Genomic DNA, 16,740 nt, shown 5'->3' with positions numbered 1-16,740 from the left:
TTTATTTATGTACATCTGCTGCGTCTGATTCACTCCCGAGCCATCAGCTTTTGCTTCTTCAGCTTCTTCTGGGAAATCTGAAAAACAAAACACAGAAATGAGAAAACAGCGAGGCTACACCTTCCCAAACCATCATACAATTAAGTTTACCATCCTCCTTTGAACTGATAACTGTTGGGAAGACGAACAAACCCTCTGTGTGGTACCAACCCCCAAGAAGTGCCTCGCTCAGCTCTCAACATCACATTTACGAGAAATATTGAGGTTGCTCAGAAATAACAACTTATTTTTTTTTCATGGGTGTTCCAAAGGTGTCCTAAGATAGTCATCACAGCAACCCCCTTTGCCTGCCAAGCACCGACACTCGCGTTTCGTGATGCCCACACCGATCAGGACGAAGGATCTGCTGCCAAGTACCTTTTTCTTTTGAGCGACTTCTTCCTCTGGTTTGGGAACGATCTGCTCCTTCTCGGTGAGGATCATCTCGATGTGGCAGGGGGAGCTCATGTAGGGGTTGATGCGACCGTGCGCTCGGTAGGTGCGCCGACGCATTTTGGGAGCCTTGTTGACCTGGATGTGCTCAATCACCAGAGAATCCACGTCAAGACCCTGGGAGGGGAGGGGAGGGAAAGGTAAAACTCGTGACTTGTTCTTCTCTTCAAATAAATAACCTGCACGTAACTGCGAGCAAATAAAACACCCAAACTCCGCACTGCCACGGAACAGAGTGTTTACCAAGCAAGCACCAGGTGAAGTCAGAAAACCCTGACCATCTTTCTACGCTTCACAATGAATTTAAAATGATGCTGATGGCTCAGAAAAAGAGTATTGTTTTCTCATGGTTATTCCAAAGGTGTCCTAAGATAGTCATCACTGCCATCAAAGTGACCAAATTAAGCACCGAGTACATTACAAAAACACAAATCGACCGAGAGCCCACAGATTTTGCTTTGTTTTGTAGGTTTTAAGAGATCTAAACCACACTCATGCCAAACAGTTGATAACAGTACACCAACACCTCTACACAATTCGGTTTCACCCACAAAGCAGGGCTCATCCTACCACCGAGTTCAGGAGCGCTGACGCACAGCGTGACACAAACACCGCACATTTAATGACATCTACACAGCCTACCTTGAGCTCAGCATTACTCTCCGCGTTTTTGAGCATGTGCAGCAAGAACTCCGCGCTTTTCTTGGGCCAGCGTCCCTGCGTCCAGCCCCACTGCTTGGCCTGGAAGAAGAGGAAAGTTCGTTTTTATCGTGGTACAACGTAACTTACCCTTTACACACCAGTAACTCACCATTACATTCCCTTTTTATTAAGACTGCATAGCAAAATAATTAATTTGATGAATTACCTGACACTGCAAGTAGACACAATGCTTGATATACTGGAATTAAGAATAACTCTTTTCCCCCTCTTAAGTTTATATATAAAATTATCATGAACAACAGCAGACTACTGTCTCAGCACCCTCTTTTCCCTCTTCTCTAACCAGCCTCAGCCAAAGTTTCCATCCCGGACCTCACCTGGGCGCATCTCCCGACTCCCCCATTGTAGCGACGGAAGGGAACACATTGCTTCTTCAGGGTGACATCCTTCAGGTACTTGGTGGCCTTGCGGATGTGCATGCCCTTGATGGCCTGCGCGGTCTCACGAGAACTCCCCCCCCCACAACTCCCCCCCCAGTAATTTAAAAAGTGAAGAATAATTCGCAATGCTTTATTTTTTTGTTACCTACTGCTCTAACCCTTGGTATGACTTCCATTACTGACTGCAGCTCTGGCACGTCTTTATGTTTTTTTACCTAACGGCTAGATCTTTCTAACCAGCAAAATTAACATTTGAGTATTTATACTTTACATGGTTCCTCTTTAGCCACTAATTCCAAAAAAAGCAGGAGTCTGAAAGACAAATTCCTACTGAAATGTCAAATATGGCACCTCAGAGGAAGCAATGAGAAAACAAGCTACAATGTAATTATCTCTGTAAGGGAATTATAGAGGGGAGAGAAGAAAAAGCTCAGAAAGAAAAATCAAGGATAAACTATTAGTGCTTAAGACAATGTGAAAGTCACAGAGAAACTAATCCCACGTGATCACAACGAAAGAGCAAACCGAAATAAGGGAAACCTCTTTTCACCAGCACTGTGTAACACCGAGCAGAAAAGCATTTGCTCAGCGTAAGGGAATTATAGAGGGGAGAGAAGAAAAAGCTCAGAAAGAAAAATCAAGGATAAACTATTAGTGCTTAAGACAATGCGAAAGACACAGAGAAACTATAATCCCATGCGATCACAACGAAAGAGCAAACCAAAATAAGGGAACCCTCTTTTCACCAGTACTATGTAACACCGAGCAGAAAAGCATCTGCTCAGTTTTGTGGTTAACTCAAATCCTAAACTCACTGCAGCACCTAAACCTTCTCCAGAGGAACCCACGTCCTCCCCCGTGGTCCTCACGCCCAACACCACACGCCTCCCCAGCCACACGTCTTGACTGGCAGCACGCTCAAACCAACACCACGTTCTTTCCAAACCACCAAAAAGGCAGAGTAAGGCAAACGAAACAAATTCCTTTATCTAACGCTAGCTCAATTCCTCCTGCTAAATTCACTGCAACTGCTTTCCTGTTGTATTTTATTATCTATGTTAGACGGGAAGCTTTTTAGGACACATCATCTTGGTTTTGATCCTGTGGACAAAAACCATCACAAGCAGCTAAAGCAAACGGCCATAACCTGTACTAATGCCCTTAACTATGATAGCAATACATGAGAGGAAAAGACACCTCCTTCAAAAAAAAGCCAAAAAATCAACCTCCAAACAAATGAATTTGCACTTCCTACTATGCCCACACCGCGTACCTTGAAATGCACTCGCAGGTTGGATCCCCGGGACTTGCATGCTGCGGAGAGAAAAGACAAACTTTTATTAAAGCCTATCTACAATTCCACGAGTGTGGGACTCGATGGTCTTCAAGGTCCCTTCCCACCTAGATGAATCTACAATTCCACGAGTGTGGGACTCGATGGTCTTCAAGGTCCCTTCCCACCTAGATGAATCTACAATTCCACGAGTGTGGGACTCGATGGTCTTCAAGGTCCCTTCCCACCTAGATGAATCTACAATTCCACGAGTGTGGGACTCGATGGTCTTCAAGGTCCCTTCCCACCTAGATGAATCTACAATTCCACGAGTGTGGGACTCGATGGTCTTCAAGGTCCCTTCCCACCTAGATGAATCTACAATTCCACGAGTGTGGGACTCGATGGTCTTCAAGGTCCCTTCCCACCTAGATGAATCTACAATTCCACGAGTGTGGGACTCGATGGTCTTCAAGGTCCCTTCCCACCTAGATGAATCTACAATTCCACGAGTGTGGGACTCGATGGTCTTCAAGGTCCCTTCCCACCTAGATGAATCTACAATTCCACGAGTGTGGGACTCGATGGTCTTCAAGGTCCCTTCCCACCTAGATGAATCTACAATTCCACGAGTGTGGGACTCGATGGTCTTCAAGGTCCCTTCCCACCTAGATGAATCTACAATTCCACGAGTGTGGGACTCGATGGTCTTCAAGGTCCCTTCCCACCTAGATGAATCTACAATTCCACGAGTGTGGGACTCGATGGTCTTCAAGGTCCCTTCCCACCTAGATGAATCTACAATTCCACGAGTGTGGGACTCGATGGTCTTCAAGGTCCCTTCCCACCTAGATGAATCTACAATTCCACGAGTGTGGGACTCGATGGTCTTCAAGGTCCCTTCCCACCTAGATGAATCTACAATTCCACGAGTGTGGGACTCGATGGTCTTCAAGGTCCCTTCCCACCTAGATGAATCTACAATTCCACGAGTGTGGGACTCGATGGTCTTCAAGGTCCCTTCCCACCTAGATGAATCTACAATTCCACGAGTGTGGGACTCGATGGTCTTCAAGGTCCCTTCCCACCTAGATGAATCTACAATTCCACGAGTGTGGGACTCGATGGTCTTCAAGGTCCCTTCCCACCTAGATGAATCTACAATTCCACGAGTGTGGGACTCGATGGTCTTCAAGGTCCCTTCCCACCTAGATGAATCTACAATTCCACGAGTGTGGGACTCGATGGTCTTCAAGGCCCCTTCCCACCTAGATGAATCTACAATTCCACGAGTGTGGGACTCGATGGTCTTCAAGGTCCCTTCCCACCTAGATGAATCTACAATTCCACGAGTGTGGGACTCGATGGTCTTCAAGGTCCCTTCCCACCTAGATGAATCTACAATTCCACGAGTGTGGGACTCGATCTTCAAGGTCCCTTCCCACCTAGACGATTCTACAATTCCGCGACTGTGGGCGCAGCGAGGCGCCTGCGCAGGGCTCCCCGCAGCCCCAGGCTCAGCCCCGTGCCCCGTGCTGCGTATGGGGAGAGCTGTTTGGGTCAGGAAAGGCTGACACTGGAGCCAGGACACGCTTTTATTAACCCTCAGCTCAAGGCCAGTGTGGTTTGCAGCCCAGAAATCAGTTGGGACCGGACCAAGGAGCAAACCCACGGGCCGCAGCTAGATGGCAGTTCAGGATGAGAATAGAGAGCAGCACATCCCTTAACAGAGGTAGTCCAAGAGATCAGCCTAAAGAGATTCATGTTTTTAAATTGCAACTGCACCATTATAAAAAAAAATCAAAGACACACTTATTAAAATAAAATATTTCTTTTTTTTTTTCCATTATAGGCTGCGTTTGCCACTAGAACTGCTTGGGAAATGTGACAAAGCAGCAGTTCAAGAAAACCAAAACATTTCCTGACAGTGGTACCCCGCTTCCAGCAAAAGGCTCGTCGAGAAAAGTTTGGCAGAGTGGAGAAAAAAAGCGAAACATCTTCCCGAGCGGCCAGCGGTCTGGTGTGCTGGCACCTCCCTGGCACGAGAGAGTCTGGGTTCAACGCTGCGTTTAGAAATAAGAGCAAGAACTTACCACCCATGTAAATACTCTGACCACCAGGCTATTTTTGGATGTCTTGTTGAGCGCTAAAAAACCCCAAAGCTTTGAAGCTAGGATTTCACCCGGATGAGAAGAGGGAAATATTTGAACTATCACAAATATTTATGTGGCTGGAAAGTGTAGAGCTCTGATTCTGACTGCAGTTCTCCATTTACCTGCCTTAAAAGGTGCCTTTTACTTTGCTTTCAAGGAGGAGCTTTCTGCAAAGTCTCCAAGGAACTTATGAGCACCGATCTCAAAGCAGGGAAACCTGCTGGGATGCGGGCAAATATTATTTCTTCTTTTTATATACAAGGTTCCCATGAAAAGAAAGAGTTAGCAGCCCACACTCAGAAGAACACACTGGAAGAGGGCAGGTTTAGATTAAACATTAGGAAGAAGTTTTTCACTTTAAGGGTGGTGAGGCACTGGAACAGGTTGCCCAGAGAGGTTGTTGAGGCCCCATCCCTGGAGGTGTTCAAGGCCAGGCTGGACGTGGCCTTGGGCAACCTGGGCTGGTGGGAGGTGTCCCTGCCCATGGCAGGGGGTGGGACTGGATGGTCTTCAAGGTCCCTTCCAACCCAAACCATTCTATGAGTCTATGATTTTGAGATACTCAAGATGTGTTTTCAACAGTTAGCACTTCCATCATCATCCATGGGATTACAAGTCACTTGGCACCTTAGTACACACAACCATCTTGGCATACCGGTAATGCAGAGGAGGATCAGCACCACCAAAATAGACACATGACAGCCTTTCTAAGCCAAGCATTACTAGAGAAAAATAAACAAACCAGAAAAAGCATCTCCTCTGGGGTCTCATGTCTTCGAGGAAGCAATAAATACATAAAAAGAGATCTCAGCAATGACTTCCAACACTTTCTTAGTGTTTCAGTTCTCCTTCCTATGGAACAAGAACAGTAATATTTCCAAAAGTGCTAACTTTCCAGATGGAATAAATTAAAACTAGCAAAAGCTGAGGTTCTCAAGCACTTCCATGGCCTTCCCCGCCATACTGGGGGAATCTCCTCTCACAGCCCACATGAATGCAACTTTACTCCTTCGTCGTTTCTGCCCTCCTCTCCACACCTGCCTCTACGTAGGAAACCAGTGCTGGTGGTGGAAACCGGCCTTTCCATGGGAAGCACCTTTTCACACAGCTTCTTCTTAACAGCAGAGCACAAAAGCAACAAGACATTCAGAGAAGGCAGGAGAGAGGGACGTGAAACATAAGTAGTTGACACATGGTTGGAATTGTCACATGGTCGTTGTGTTCATCAGTCGAATCCAAAACAAACAGGGGATGTTTTCTGTTACTTACGTTTTCTCTTTCCCCGACACGTGGAACTGTTTATGATCAGCTGCTGAGGGCTTGCAATGGTGGAAATGTAGAGGTAGGAGCTTCTGCGGATGGTGTCAGGAAATGAGATGCGTGTTTTCATCTTTGTTGGGAGGTTAACAACTGCTCTCAGAGGCAGCCTAGCACATATCTGGTGCTGAGATCAGGGCTGGGGCAGCTGAGCATGTGCCCTTGTCGAGGTTTACCCAGATTATTCCCCCAATGCACCAGCTGCCTTGGATATTTAGCTTGCGTGAGCTGACTCAAAAAGAGTTTTTGGGTCCTAAGCAGAGCATGTAGGCACGTAAGTCCAAAATCATGTTTCTGAAAGCTCCTGCGTAGGAAGCAGCTGCCTCCTAATCTTACTGGAATCTCAACTCCATAGGACTTTACCTGAAATTCCTCAGCCCTCACAGCTCCCCTGTCCATACCACCCAGTGCTGGTGATTGTGCTGTGCATGCCCAGGAAGACCTCACTCTCCCAGCAGGCACTGAAAGCAAAGAATCAACTGTGTTCAGACCTGTACTGTTCCACTACTTTGTACTCTGGAAGCTCCTGCTGGTAGCATCCTCCCGGGAAGGGCTGATCGCAAGGACAGCAATGGTTTCTACCTTCTCCTGCGATGCGGCTGCAGAAAGCGGTAGTGCCCATCTCAGCCCAGCAGCACGGTGGCCACAGCGCACTCCCAGGATGTGGGAGACCCACTTTCACTTTTCTTCCCTTGAGAGGTTTCAAAGTTGCATCCTAACCAGGCGGCCAGAGGTTATTCTGTGGCAAAGATGTTCCCGTCCTTCCTGCTACGGGTTTTCTGCCAAGCAGCCCCCAATGAGGTGGTTTCACACCTCTCCTCTGGTCCTGCTCCTGGGGCTTGAAGGGGGCTGCAACCTGCCCTGGAAGAGCCCGGCAGGCAACAGGTTGCGTACAGGTACAGGAATGTTGTATCACATAAGTCCTTTTGTGGATTTAGCTATGAATAAACAAGCAGCCTTATCAGTCCTACGTGAATTGCCAAGCCAGATGTCATCCCAAGTGACAATCAGTCAACGCCCTTGATAGCCACCATCCCTCCTGGCCAGAGGGAGAGGTGAGCTCCAGGGACTGGCCAGGGCTGTGTTTTCACAGCAGGTCTGGAACCAAAAAGAGAGGTCACCTCCAGCCGTAGAACCCCTCTGCTCACCTTCCAGCAGCTCTAACGCTGCCACAGGAGATGTGACAGAAGCCAACCTGTGCCTGTCCTCAGCCAGCCAGTTCAGAGGCCAAAGCATTCCGTTTAGCCCCTACTCTGTCACAGCTCAAGGCACACATCTGCCTTTGCCACCCTGCTTGGGGACAGTAACTTCTAACAGAGGGGCAGGTGGAACAACAGGAGGATTCGTGCTAAAATCCCCCTGACAGGTAGGTCCACTGGGGCCGACTGGCCAAGCTTAACTCCGGCTCGCTAAAACATACTGTATGTCCGCTGTGCTACAGGAGGGGGTTTTGAGCGGTTCTTTGCTCAGAAAAAAGAAGCCAATTCTTTAAACTTTTCTCTAGATTTCTTGGCATTCATCTTACAGACTCAGATTTTGCAGCCCAAGGGTTATGTGGGGATATTAACTGTCATTCACAAAATTACATACAAATGGGTTGCTTTTGTCCTAATGGTTAAGCAGAAAAATCGTGAAGACAAAGGCACCCAATACTCATTTTGAATTGAAACCAGCTTGAAGGCTGGAGCTGCAAACACTGAAAGCTCTCCAGCCTTCAGACAGCTGCCGTGCTTTCTTTCCCTCAACTCCTCTCTCCTGACCAGCCTCTGGGCTCCTGCACTCCACCTCCCAGGTGCGTGGCTCCTCCAGAGGGACAGCTCACTCCCGTTCTTTGCTTTTTCCTCCTACGGTCAGCAAGGCGGCGGCGTTTGGACACGTGGTAGGTCAGTTCGCCACCTAAAGCCACTTGCCGCAACCAATGTCCTAAAATCTTTCGACCCAGGCAGTGAGTCCCAGGAGCACGATCTGTGGGCTTGGAAAAGGAGGCAATGCATCTCCAGAAGATGGACTGACCAGGACAAGACACTCTAGGAGTTTTGCTCTGCATCAGTAATTCTGTCTTGGTCACTTAAAGAGCTCGATTATGTTATATATTCCTGGAATGCTTTTGATTCCCCGTGTGTCCTCCTAAAACACAGGGAATTCTTTACAAGCAGAGGTTAGCTACAGTCTATTCATTTCTCTTGCGGATATGCTGTACGCAGTCCAGGGGTGAGGAAACAGCCAAGGGAGCTCGGCGCCGTGACAGCTGAGTATCTGTCCTTACCGTCACCGCTGCTGAAGCGTGACGCAGCAGGCACGGCACCTTCCCCACGCTGCTGGTGCCCAGCCAGCCAGGACCGTGGTCAAAACAACAAAAAAAACCCCACAGCAATCGGTGAGATTGTCTTAATACTCAACGTTTTTTGGCATATTGTCCCAGAGCTACGGGTTCATCCAACCCCTGCACGCCCAGCTAGGAGGGAATCACCTGTAAAACAAACCTCCTGTGTGATTAAATAACCTTGTAGCTGAAATTTGTGTTTATTCAGTGTATTTCTTGCCAGCAAACCATTTACGCAGGTTGTGCAGGTCTATGACTGCTCGTTCATGGTTTTCACTGCCAGAAACGGACCAGCCAATCGCCTTGATGAGTAAGGCAGTAAATAAAGACATCATGTAAGTGCCTGATCATAAACACTATTTGGGATAAATTAAATCCTGGGCTTAGGTTTGCTCTGACCTGTCTGGCTCATAACTGAGAAGTACTGCTTTAAAATGTGCTTTTGGTTAATGAAGCCAAAAATATCCCTGGAATCGGGGATATCGCCCACAGTTTGCGTCCACATCTCAGGCACAAATTAAAATATAGGGAATCCTGTTTAAACATGAGAGAAACCCTTTTTTTTTTTTTTTTTTTTTACTGTGAGGATGGTTGAACCCCAGAACAGGTGGTTCAGAGAGGCTGTGGAGTCTCCATCCTTTGAAATAAAAATACGACTGGGCAGTATCTTGGGCAACCAGCTCTGGCTCACCCTGCTTTGAGCTGCAGGGGGGTTGCTCTAGACAATCTCCGCTGGCCCCTTCCGACCTCAACTTTTCTTGATCTGTGCATCCTGTCAACATGTCTAAAGCTGAGTGTGTTCTGTACTACGAAACACAGCCTGGAACTCCATCCATTTCTTGCATTGCATCTGCTAACCAAAATGGATCAAAGAAGTCTCCCCCATTATTATCTGCTTTGTGTTTCCACAGCTGCCTTGTTGAGGAGCTCCTCTGGATCAGCTGATAAACCACAATCAAAACTGTTCTTCTCTTCCAGGGCCTTCTGCACCTCCACCTCCCTGCTGACAGACACCGTACGGAGGGACGCGAGGCAGGACTGGTCCTCGCAGGCAGGGCCCGTCTTTGTCATCCCTGCAGCCCTCTCTGTTCTGAACCACAGCAGAGAGCTGCTCGGACCCTGGGAAATGAGGTTGGATGATGCCTGTTATCACAACCTGTGCGGAAGTTGCAGCCAGGAGACAGGTTTCTGTTCACGACACGGCAAGAAGCTACAGCCCTGAACATCTACCCTCTTCCAAACTCGATGTCCGTAGCAACCCTTCCAGCAGCTTCATTTATCATCCCATCATGTGGTTCCTGTGTTCATTCCTTCCTATCCTTATTGTCAGAGATTTTCCCCGAGTTTCTGCTCTCTGCTGTTGTAACAATTGCAGCATCTCCCTCTCTGCAAGACACAGACCTCCCCGCTTTGATCCCAAATGTCACCTCTGAGGTCATCCCTCCCTCCTGGCTCGCTCCTTCCCTCCCTCTTCCCATCATCCAGCTACCCTCCCCTCCATTCGCTATTGCAACAACTCTGACACAAGCCCCCTCTTTCAAAGCTTTCCCTATCTGTCCACGCTTACTAATCCTCTCTAGCTGAGCCGCCCTCCCCCTCTTCAACCTCTCCTCTCCGCTCCGCATGGTCTTTTCCAGCGTGCACGGCCCAGTCACATGCCGGTGCTCGGGAAGGTCATATGATGGGTAGGGAGCGCCGGGCAAGGCTGCGGCAGGCATCCGCTGAACGCGGGGCCCTCTTAGGTAGCACACCTCCGGCTCCCACCCCATCCCACGGCCATCCCGTGACTCAGTCAGGTGCTGGACCTGCAGCGTGCGGGGACACAACGCCAACTGCACGGGCACGGGGCGGGAGACGGGGGTCGTGGAGTTAGCATTGCAAATGCAAGGAAGGAGCATTACAACCGGGGATCCCGCACCCATACCCCAGACCAGGCACGTCTCCTGCCACCACTCCCCACTCCTGCCCACCCGGCAGGTCTCTGCTCGCACCTCCCACATTGTGCTCCGCTTAGAAAATATCACCCTTGTGCCGCAAAGTGTATCACCGACCTGTGCAGAAAAGCCCTCTTGTTTTTCTTCTGCCCTGACCTCAGTCTGTCTGCCTGGCTGTCCTTGGACTGAGAGTTCCCGGGATGAATATCGGCAATGTCTGTACATCACAGGCAGGAACACAAGTACAAAGTACTAAGAAATGCCCTGAGCTTTTCTTAATTAATTACAGAGCCACTGACTCTTTCTAATAAGATCCACACACTCAATAAACGCAATAAATGAGAGAAGTTAGGCAATTAGCAATAAATGGCCAGAGGGTGAAGCAGAGCCCAGCGGGGGACCGGCATCCTCAGGGGCACCTCATTCTTTCCCATCTTTCTATTACATGCGCTGCAAACGCACGCGATAGATGTCCTTTTCATTGAGACACCGAGGAGTGAGACCAGATTCAGGGATGGGATAACTGATGGGTTCTCAAAGTAAAACGTGCAAGCTGGTGAAAAATGAAATAAGTAATATTTCGGTATAAGTAAAGTTGGTATAAGTAAAGCCAACATCTGAGGCGAGCAGGAGGCTCCACGTATCTCCAAGGATGGCTCAAGGCTTTCCCCTGTCTCAGGCAGTTCCCAGCGCTACACCCTGCTCACATTTGAGAAGGCAAAAGGTTCAAAGGAGAGGGTAAATGAAAACAAGGTGCTGGAGAACAAATTATACCGACCTTGATGATACACAGCACCGTCTTGTGCTGCTTATTTCCAAGCCCCAAACTATTTGTCACACTTTTTCTGAAAAAAACAGAAGATACTGCATAAAGTCTGTTTGCGGTTTAAAATACCATTCCTCTTTAATGTGAATCACAGTAAAACACCGCCAAAGGATCTCCTAAAAACCCACCCAAATCAGCAGTCAGGACCACAAAGAGAAGAAGAACGCGCATGAGCTGTCTGACCCAACGCAGCTTAGGAAGAAAGAATCACCTGAGATTTGCAACTATAAAGCTTGGGTGCAAATTAGCAATAATGGTGAGAACTAACATCATATATTTTTATAGGGCTTTGCTACAGTAACAAATTAATTGGTTTTAATAAATAACTCCTTTCCTGTAGGCACTGGGAAGTTGCATGCACAGAGTTTCCTCATTGTGGTGTCCGTCCAGATTTGCAGGATCAGTTTTGAAAGCCTGAGTGCCACCGAGATAAATTTAAAGTGGATTTAAGAGTGTTGAAAATCAAGCTCTAGTTGGCTGGTTTGGGGTTTAGTCTGGGAGGTTTTCAGAAAAAGAGATGTCAGCTTTCTAATTATTTTGCCAAAATGCCAACTCTCAAGATCTTTTAGCTGCTAATTACCAGAAATGAGCCCGAAGACAGAGCTGTGCCCCGGTCTGACAGACCCCTCCGAGCAGGCAGGAGAGCCGCTGCCCGCTCTGCCAGTTCTTACGGTCTCCGCTCGAGCTGCAGTCTGGCCGAGTGCTGAATACCTCTCACTGACATCGCTTCAACATCTGCTCCAGACTTGGACTAGGCAGGAGAGCCGCTGCCCGCTCTGCCGGTTCTTACGGTCTCTGCTCGAGCTGCAGTGTGGCTGAGTGCTGAGTACCTCTCACTAACAGCGCTTCAACATCTGCTCCAGACTTGGGCCAACTATTCCTGCCGATTTGAAGAAAAAGCATGAGGATAAGGATATGCATTCTAAAGCAATCCCTGAACCAAACAACCGTCCCCCAAACTCCCCTCTTGATTCTCTAGCAGCTCCACTTACAAAAAAGGCAGGGGAGCGGTGTTAGTAATTTATTATTTTTTTAATCTTTTCCCTTTGCTGGATGCAGGAGAGCTAAGGCAGAAGCGCTGCTGGGGGACACACCGTCCACCATCTGAGGGTCAAGTGATCACCAACTTCTGAGACCAAAATAGGACCTCCGAAGGGAGCAGAAGCAAACATCCCCCTGGCCACCCACGGCACCTCTCCACTGCCAGTGGGCTGAGCTCCAAATCCATGTTCAAGCCCAAACATGCTCAGCATTCATACAGCTTGGATGGAAAAGCATGGGCTTTGGGTAAAGGTGTAAGAAGAGAGAAAATACACGTCATTCCTCGGCACAGACATCCTTGTCTGCAGCGTGGATGGGGCAGGCCCACCACCCACCGCTGGGTCTTCTGTCCGACACAAAGCAGCCAAGTGGTCTGGATCCACCTCACGTACCATGGGATGTGCTGGGAATGACAAGCCACTGAATTATGCTTGTCCGCTTGGACACAGGGAATAGATGTCAGGACACGCTGAGTATTCCCTGGCTTTCAGCCTGTGCTCCTGCATAGCTCTGCTGTGGCTGGAGATGGGGTAAGATCACCTGAGGGTCTCTGCAAGAATGACACGCTCAATCAGAGCAACGTGGGGACTAATGCAAGGCATGGGCAGGGGTGAATTGAGATAAAAATCACTTCATGTCACTTAGACACATCTGGGAAAATGGCACAACAAAGAGTGGCCAAGAAGAAGTTTGTCCTTGGTGAAGGGTGGTCCAGCGGCAGGACCTGCCATGTGGAGGGGGCTGCCGGTGGGGATCAAAGCCTTCTGGAAACCTCCCTGCAGACGGCGATGCCCGGAGGCAGGTACAAACTGTAACGTTCCTCCCTGTGTGACAACGTTCACAAGAATTAGCATTTCACAGGAATGCGGGGATTTATTCTTCAAGGCCCACCGTATCCGCGAGCGCTACAGCCCAAACACTGCACCAACAGAGCATGTGCTTGATAAGAACCCCGGAACAGATGCCAGCGGATTTAATGTGGGACAGGAGGCCCATTGCAGGTTTGCAGACTGCTGGCAGGGTCAGCTGTAAATATTCCCTCACAATCAAAGGCATTCATCTAAGGATTACATGCTGGGGGCTTTTTGGTAAAGTAAATTTGCGACTAACGGGACAATTACTTCGAACAGGGATATCAATAGTGGGTAATGCCACTGAAGCATGTGAGCTGATTTCATAACCTGATGGAGATTAGCCTCTTCTGTAAGCGAGCAAACCTATCGAGGGATATGAAGTATTGGCCCTGTAAAGCCTGTTCGTAGAGGGGCTGTATTTGAAAGGCTGAGGAGGGGAGGAGAGACTGCGTGGGGTAAGGAACGGCTGCGAAACAAAGACATCAAGGCCTGCTTTCACCCAGTTTGATGCTCACAGAACAAAAATATCCATAGCAGAAACTGTGCCGTATAAGTAACATCTCCCGCCTCTAGTCAGCGCTATGTATAAAATAATTGGTGGCGTGATGGGATGATGACAAACCAAGAGGTCTTGGGCTAAGCAGGCACGGGGTGATGCAAGGATTAACCTGAGATGTTATTCCCCGCAGAGCTGCCTCTCCAGGACCGCGGACCCTTTGGGGTGCAGTCAGCTCCGCACGCCCGTTTGATAAGCGAGTCCTCCTGTGGCCTTCGCCCCAGTTCGGTGCACCCGGAGGTTGCTGCCATCTTGAGGAGCCCTTCCCTCTCTGGGTTCGTTCTCCAGCCCCGTCTCTACCCCTCCTCCCCCATCATCTCAGAAACAAATTCGGCAGAAGGAGCTAAGAGGGAAACTAACACCAATCCCACTAAATTCTACTGTCTGGGCTGTGTTTTATAATCAAAAAGAAAAACCGTTTTATAACTAAAAAAAAAAAAAAAGAGAACAATTCCTCTCTTTCCCCCCGCCTCCTCTCCTGCAAATCCTACTCCCTCCTTCATTGGAGAAAAGGAATGAAAATGCAGAAAAAGCAGGCAGGAAGAATGGAGGGTGTGGAAAACACTCTCAAGTTTCTATATGTGGAATTAAAAATTTGCAGAATAGCACTAATTGCGCCCTGATGCTGAATAGCTGACCTGAAGCAACGAAATCAATCTTTGGCTTGTGCAAATGCGCAATCCTTAATAGGAGCATCTTTGACTCTTGTTGTGCCATTGCTTTCAGTAACAAGCGCCCCACAAACCCAAGAACCACCATTTTTCCCCTTGAGGAGGGTTCACTCGAGCCAAGTGCTGCACTCATGCCTTCTGAGTGAGGTGACTACGAAGGGATGCAATCTTAGCCACGGGACTACCATGCAAATCCCTCCTGTGGCCACTCACCGAGGAGGCGGTGGTACCCTGCCCTGGGCAGCAAAACGCTCTCTCTGCTGCTATTCCTAAGGCGGGTCATCCCCGGCAGAATGCGGGATGCCACATCAGCACTGCCGTTCACGTACCGTGATGCTTTTTATTTTCCTTGTGATCTCCAGAGCCGCTCCCGCCAGAATTCCTCTACCTCTGCAGGTCTTTAAAGAGGTCGTGCGATGCTGAAGGATTTTCCCTTTTCCCTTAACGCTCAGCTCTTTGATGGTGCGGTTCATTCGTACTTCTTGCTGCAAGGAAAGGAGGTGTCAGTATGGTCCTTTTAAAGACAGGGAAATAAAAACATTAAATACGGTTGTTTTGTAATAGACTCCTGACTTCAGTTTCCTTATGCTGAGCTCCCGCAGAAGACACTGACTGTAACCTGGGTCTGAGATGTTCTGCTCATATGGAAATGGCACTGAAAGGGTCTCATCGCTGGGTGCACGGACGTGGAAACCTCTCAAATTAAATGCTGCGAATGAAAAACCTCTCTAATCCTTCCCTGTGATCACCAGCAGACTCCAAGACCTTTAAATGTTTGGGCATATTAATTTACATATCATACCGATTTTAGCTTTTTGCTACTAAGACAGAAGCTTAACTCCTCTCGCAGCCTTTCTGCCTCCACACCTGATGGCTCTTCTCTGTCTCACCACATTTGGTGCTGAAGAAGACATCAGCCTTGACCGCAGCCGCCCAGCACACACCTGCAAAGAGCTTGTGGCTACAGCTGAGCGGGATGTCTTCCCATTTCCTATAATGATTTCAAAACCATTCCTGTTCTGCTGTTGGACCGAACTGAGATCTTTAGGACATCACAGTGGGGATGGAGAGAATAAGAAAGGCAGAAAGAGGCCTCCAAGAACAGCCAGTATCTCCCCAGGCATTGCCCCGCTCACACCAGCTGCTGGGTTAAAGCCTCCAACGTCTCGACAAGTGCTGTAAATATTGAGCTTCTGGCTCTTTTAAGGGGAATTATTACCCATTTTACCCTGGTTTAGTTATTTATTACTTAGTACAATATCCAGAAATTCCACCCGGGAGCCATGAACTATTTCCCAGTGAAAAACTAATCAAAACTAGGAATTTCTCCTTAAAATTCTTAGCCTTAATGAACTGTTATTTTCCGAGCAGCTCTGGGTGGGAGCCTTCTTCCCCCACCCCCGTCCCAGGCCGTTAGGGTTACAGTGAGGTCAGTGCGGAGCCACACTCCCTCCATCTATATGATGCCCATCACAACAGCTCCCGAGCATCTCCCCGGCTGATCGTCACCTTTGGGCCGAAGCAGCCAGGGATTATTTTGATGCGCTTCCTCCTCGCTGTTGCGAAGCTATTCTCACTGCTCCTGTCATTCTCGGAAGCCAACGGTGAAGAGCAGGACCCCATCCTGCCCAGAGCGTGGCGTTGCACGGACAAAAGGAGTACACGTCCCCACCTATCGTCACAGCATTACAATGGCAAGAGGCAACAGCTGGATGCAAAGACACGAGAGGAAAAATGGGAAGACATCGCAGTGACCGACGGTCTAATGGGGTTTTGTTGGCATCAGGAAATTTTTAAAATGATGAAGGGTTTGTGATGAGGCTTAGTTGATTCATTTCCTGCAAGACTAAGTCCGGTAGTGGGCCAGCAGCTGAGAAACCTCTGTCCTTTCTTTTTTAAGGCACTGCTGTTAGGCTGCTGCTCCTCGAGGGGGACCAAACATCTGCAAGAGAAGCTGCGTCCTCAGGACGCTCCACTCAAACCCACGCTCCCTGGAGAGAAGCAGTTAGCATCATCTCCAGCCTCCTGAAACACAAGATGCTCGAATTGCTCCCAGAACATGTATTCATTCTGCCGAGTCAGAAACGAAGAGGGGCTGGGAACGGTCCCCAAGAGAAGAGCAGTAGTCCCCAGCCACAACCTGCTGTGTGTACAAGAGCTATGAGAGAATGGAATGGAATGGGAATAGGAAAGGAAG

The 16,740-nt window shown here is 48.6% G+C and overlaps 2 protein-coding genes across 2 annotated transcripts in view; one reads left to right on the top strand and one right to left on the bottom strand.

The window, feature by feature from the left end:
- RPL17 (ribosomal protein L17) lies at window positions 1-1,658 on the bottom strand. Its single transcript, XM_009895144.1, has 4 exons — window positions 1,533-1,658; window positions 1,135-1,233; window positions 418-609; window positions 1-77 (listed from the first exon to the last, which is right to left on the bottom strand). The coding sequence occupies exons 1-4, from the start codon at window positions 1,632-1,634 to the stop codon at window positions 30-32; spliced, it is 441 nt and encodes a 146-aa protein (XP_009893446.1). The 5' UTR covers window positions 1,635-1,658; the 3' UTR covers window positions 1-29.
- Window positions 1,659-2,972: 1,314 nt separating this feature from the next.
- LIPG (lipase, endothelial) overlaps window positions 2,973-16,740 on the top strand; it is a gene marked incomplete at its 3' end in the record, with an annotated part of 19,009 nt that continues 5,241 nt past the window's right edge. Inside the window, exon 1 of the mRNA XM_009895146.1 lies at window positions 2,973-4,407. Within this exon, the coding sequence (XP_009893448.1) occupies window positions 2,973-4,407 (1,435 nt within the window). The remainder of the gene's footprint in view (window positions 4,408-16,740) is intronic.

This window comes from Charadrius vociferus, unplaced genomic scaffold, assembly GCF_000708025.1.
Source record: "Charadrius vociferus isolate BGI_N301 unplaced genomic scaffold, ASM70802v2 scaffold821, whole genome shotgun sequence".
Lineage (NCBI taxonomy): Eukaryota > Metazoa > Chordata > Aves > Charadriiformes > Charadriidae > Charadrius > Charadrius vociferus.
The sequence above is the reverse complement of the archived record's forward strand: the minus strand, read 5'-3'. Positions and strand labels throughout refer to the sequence as shown.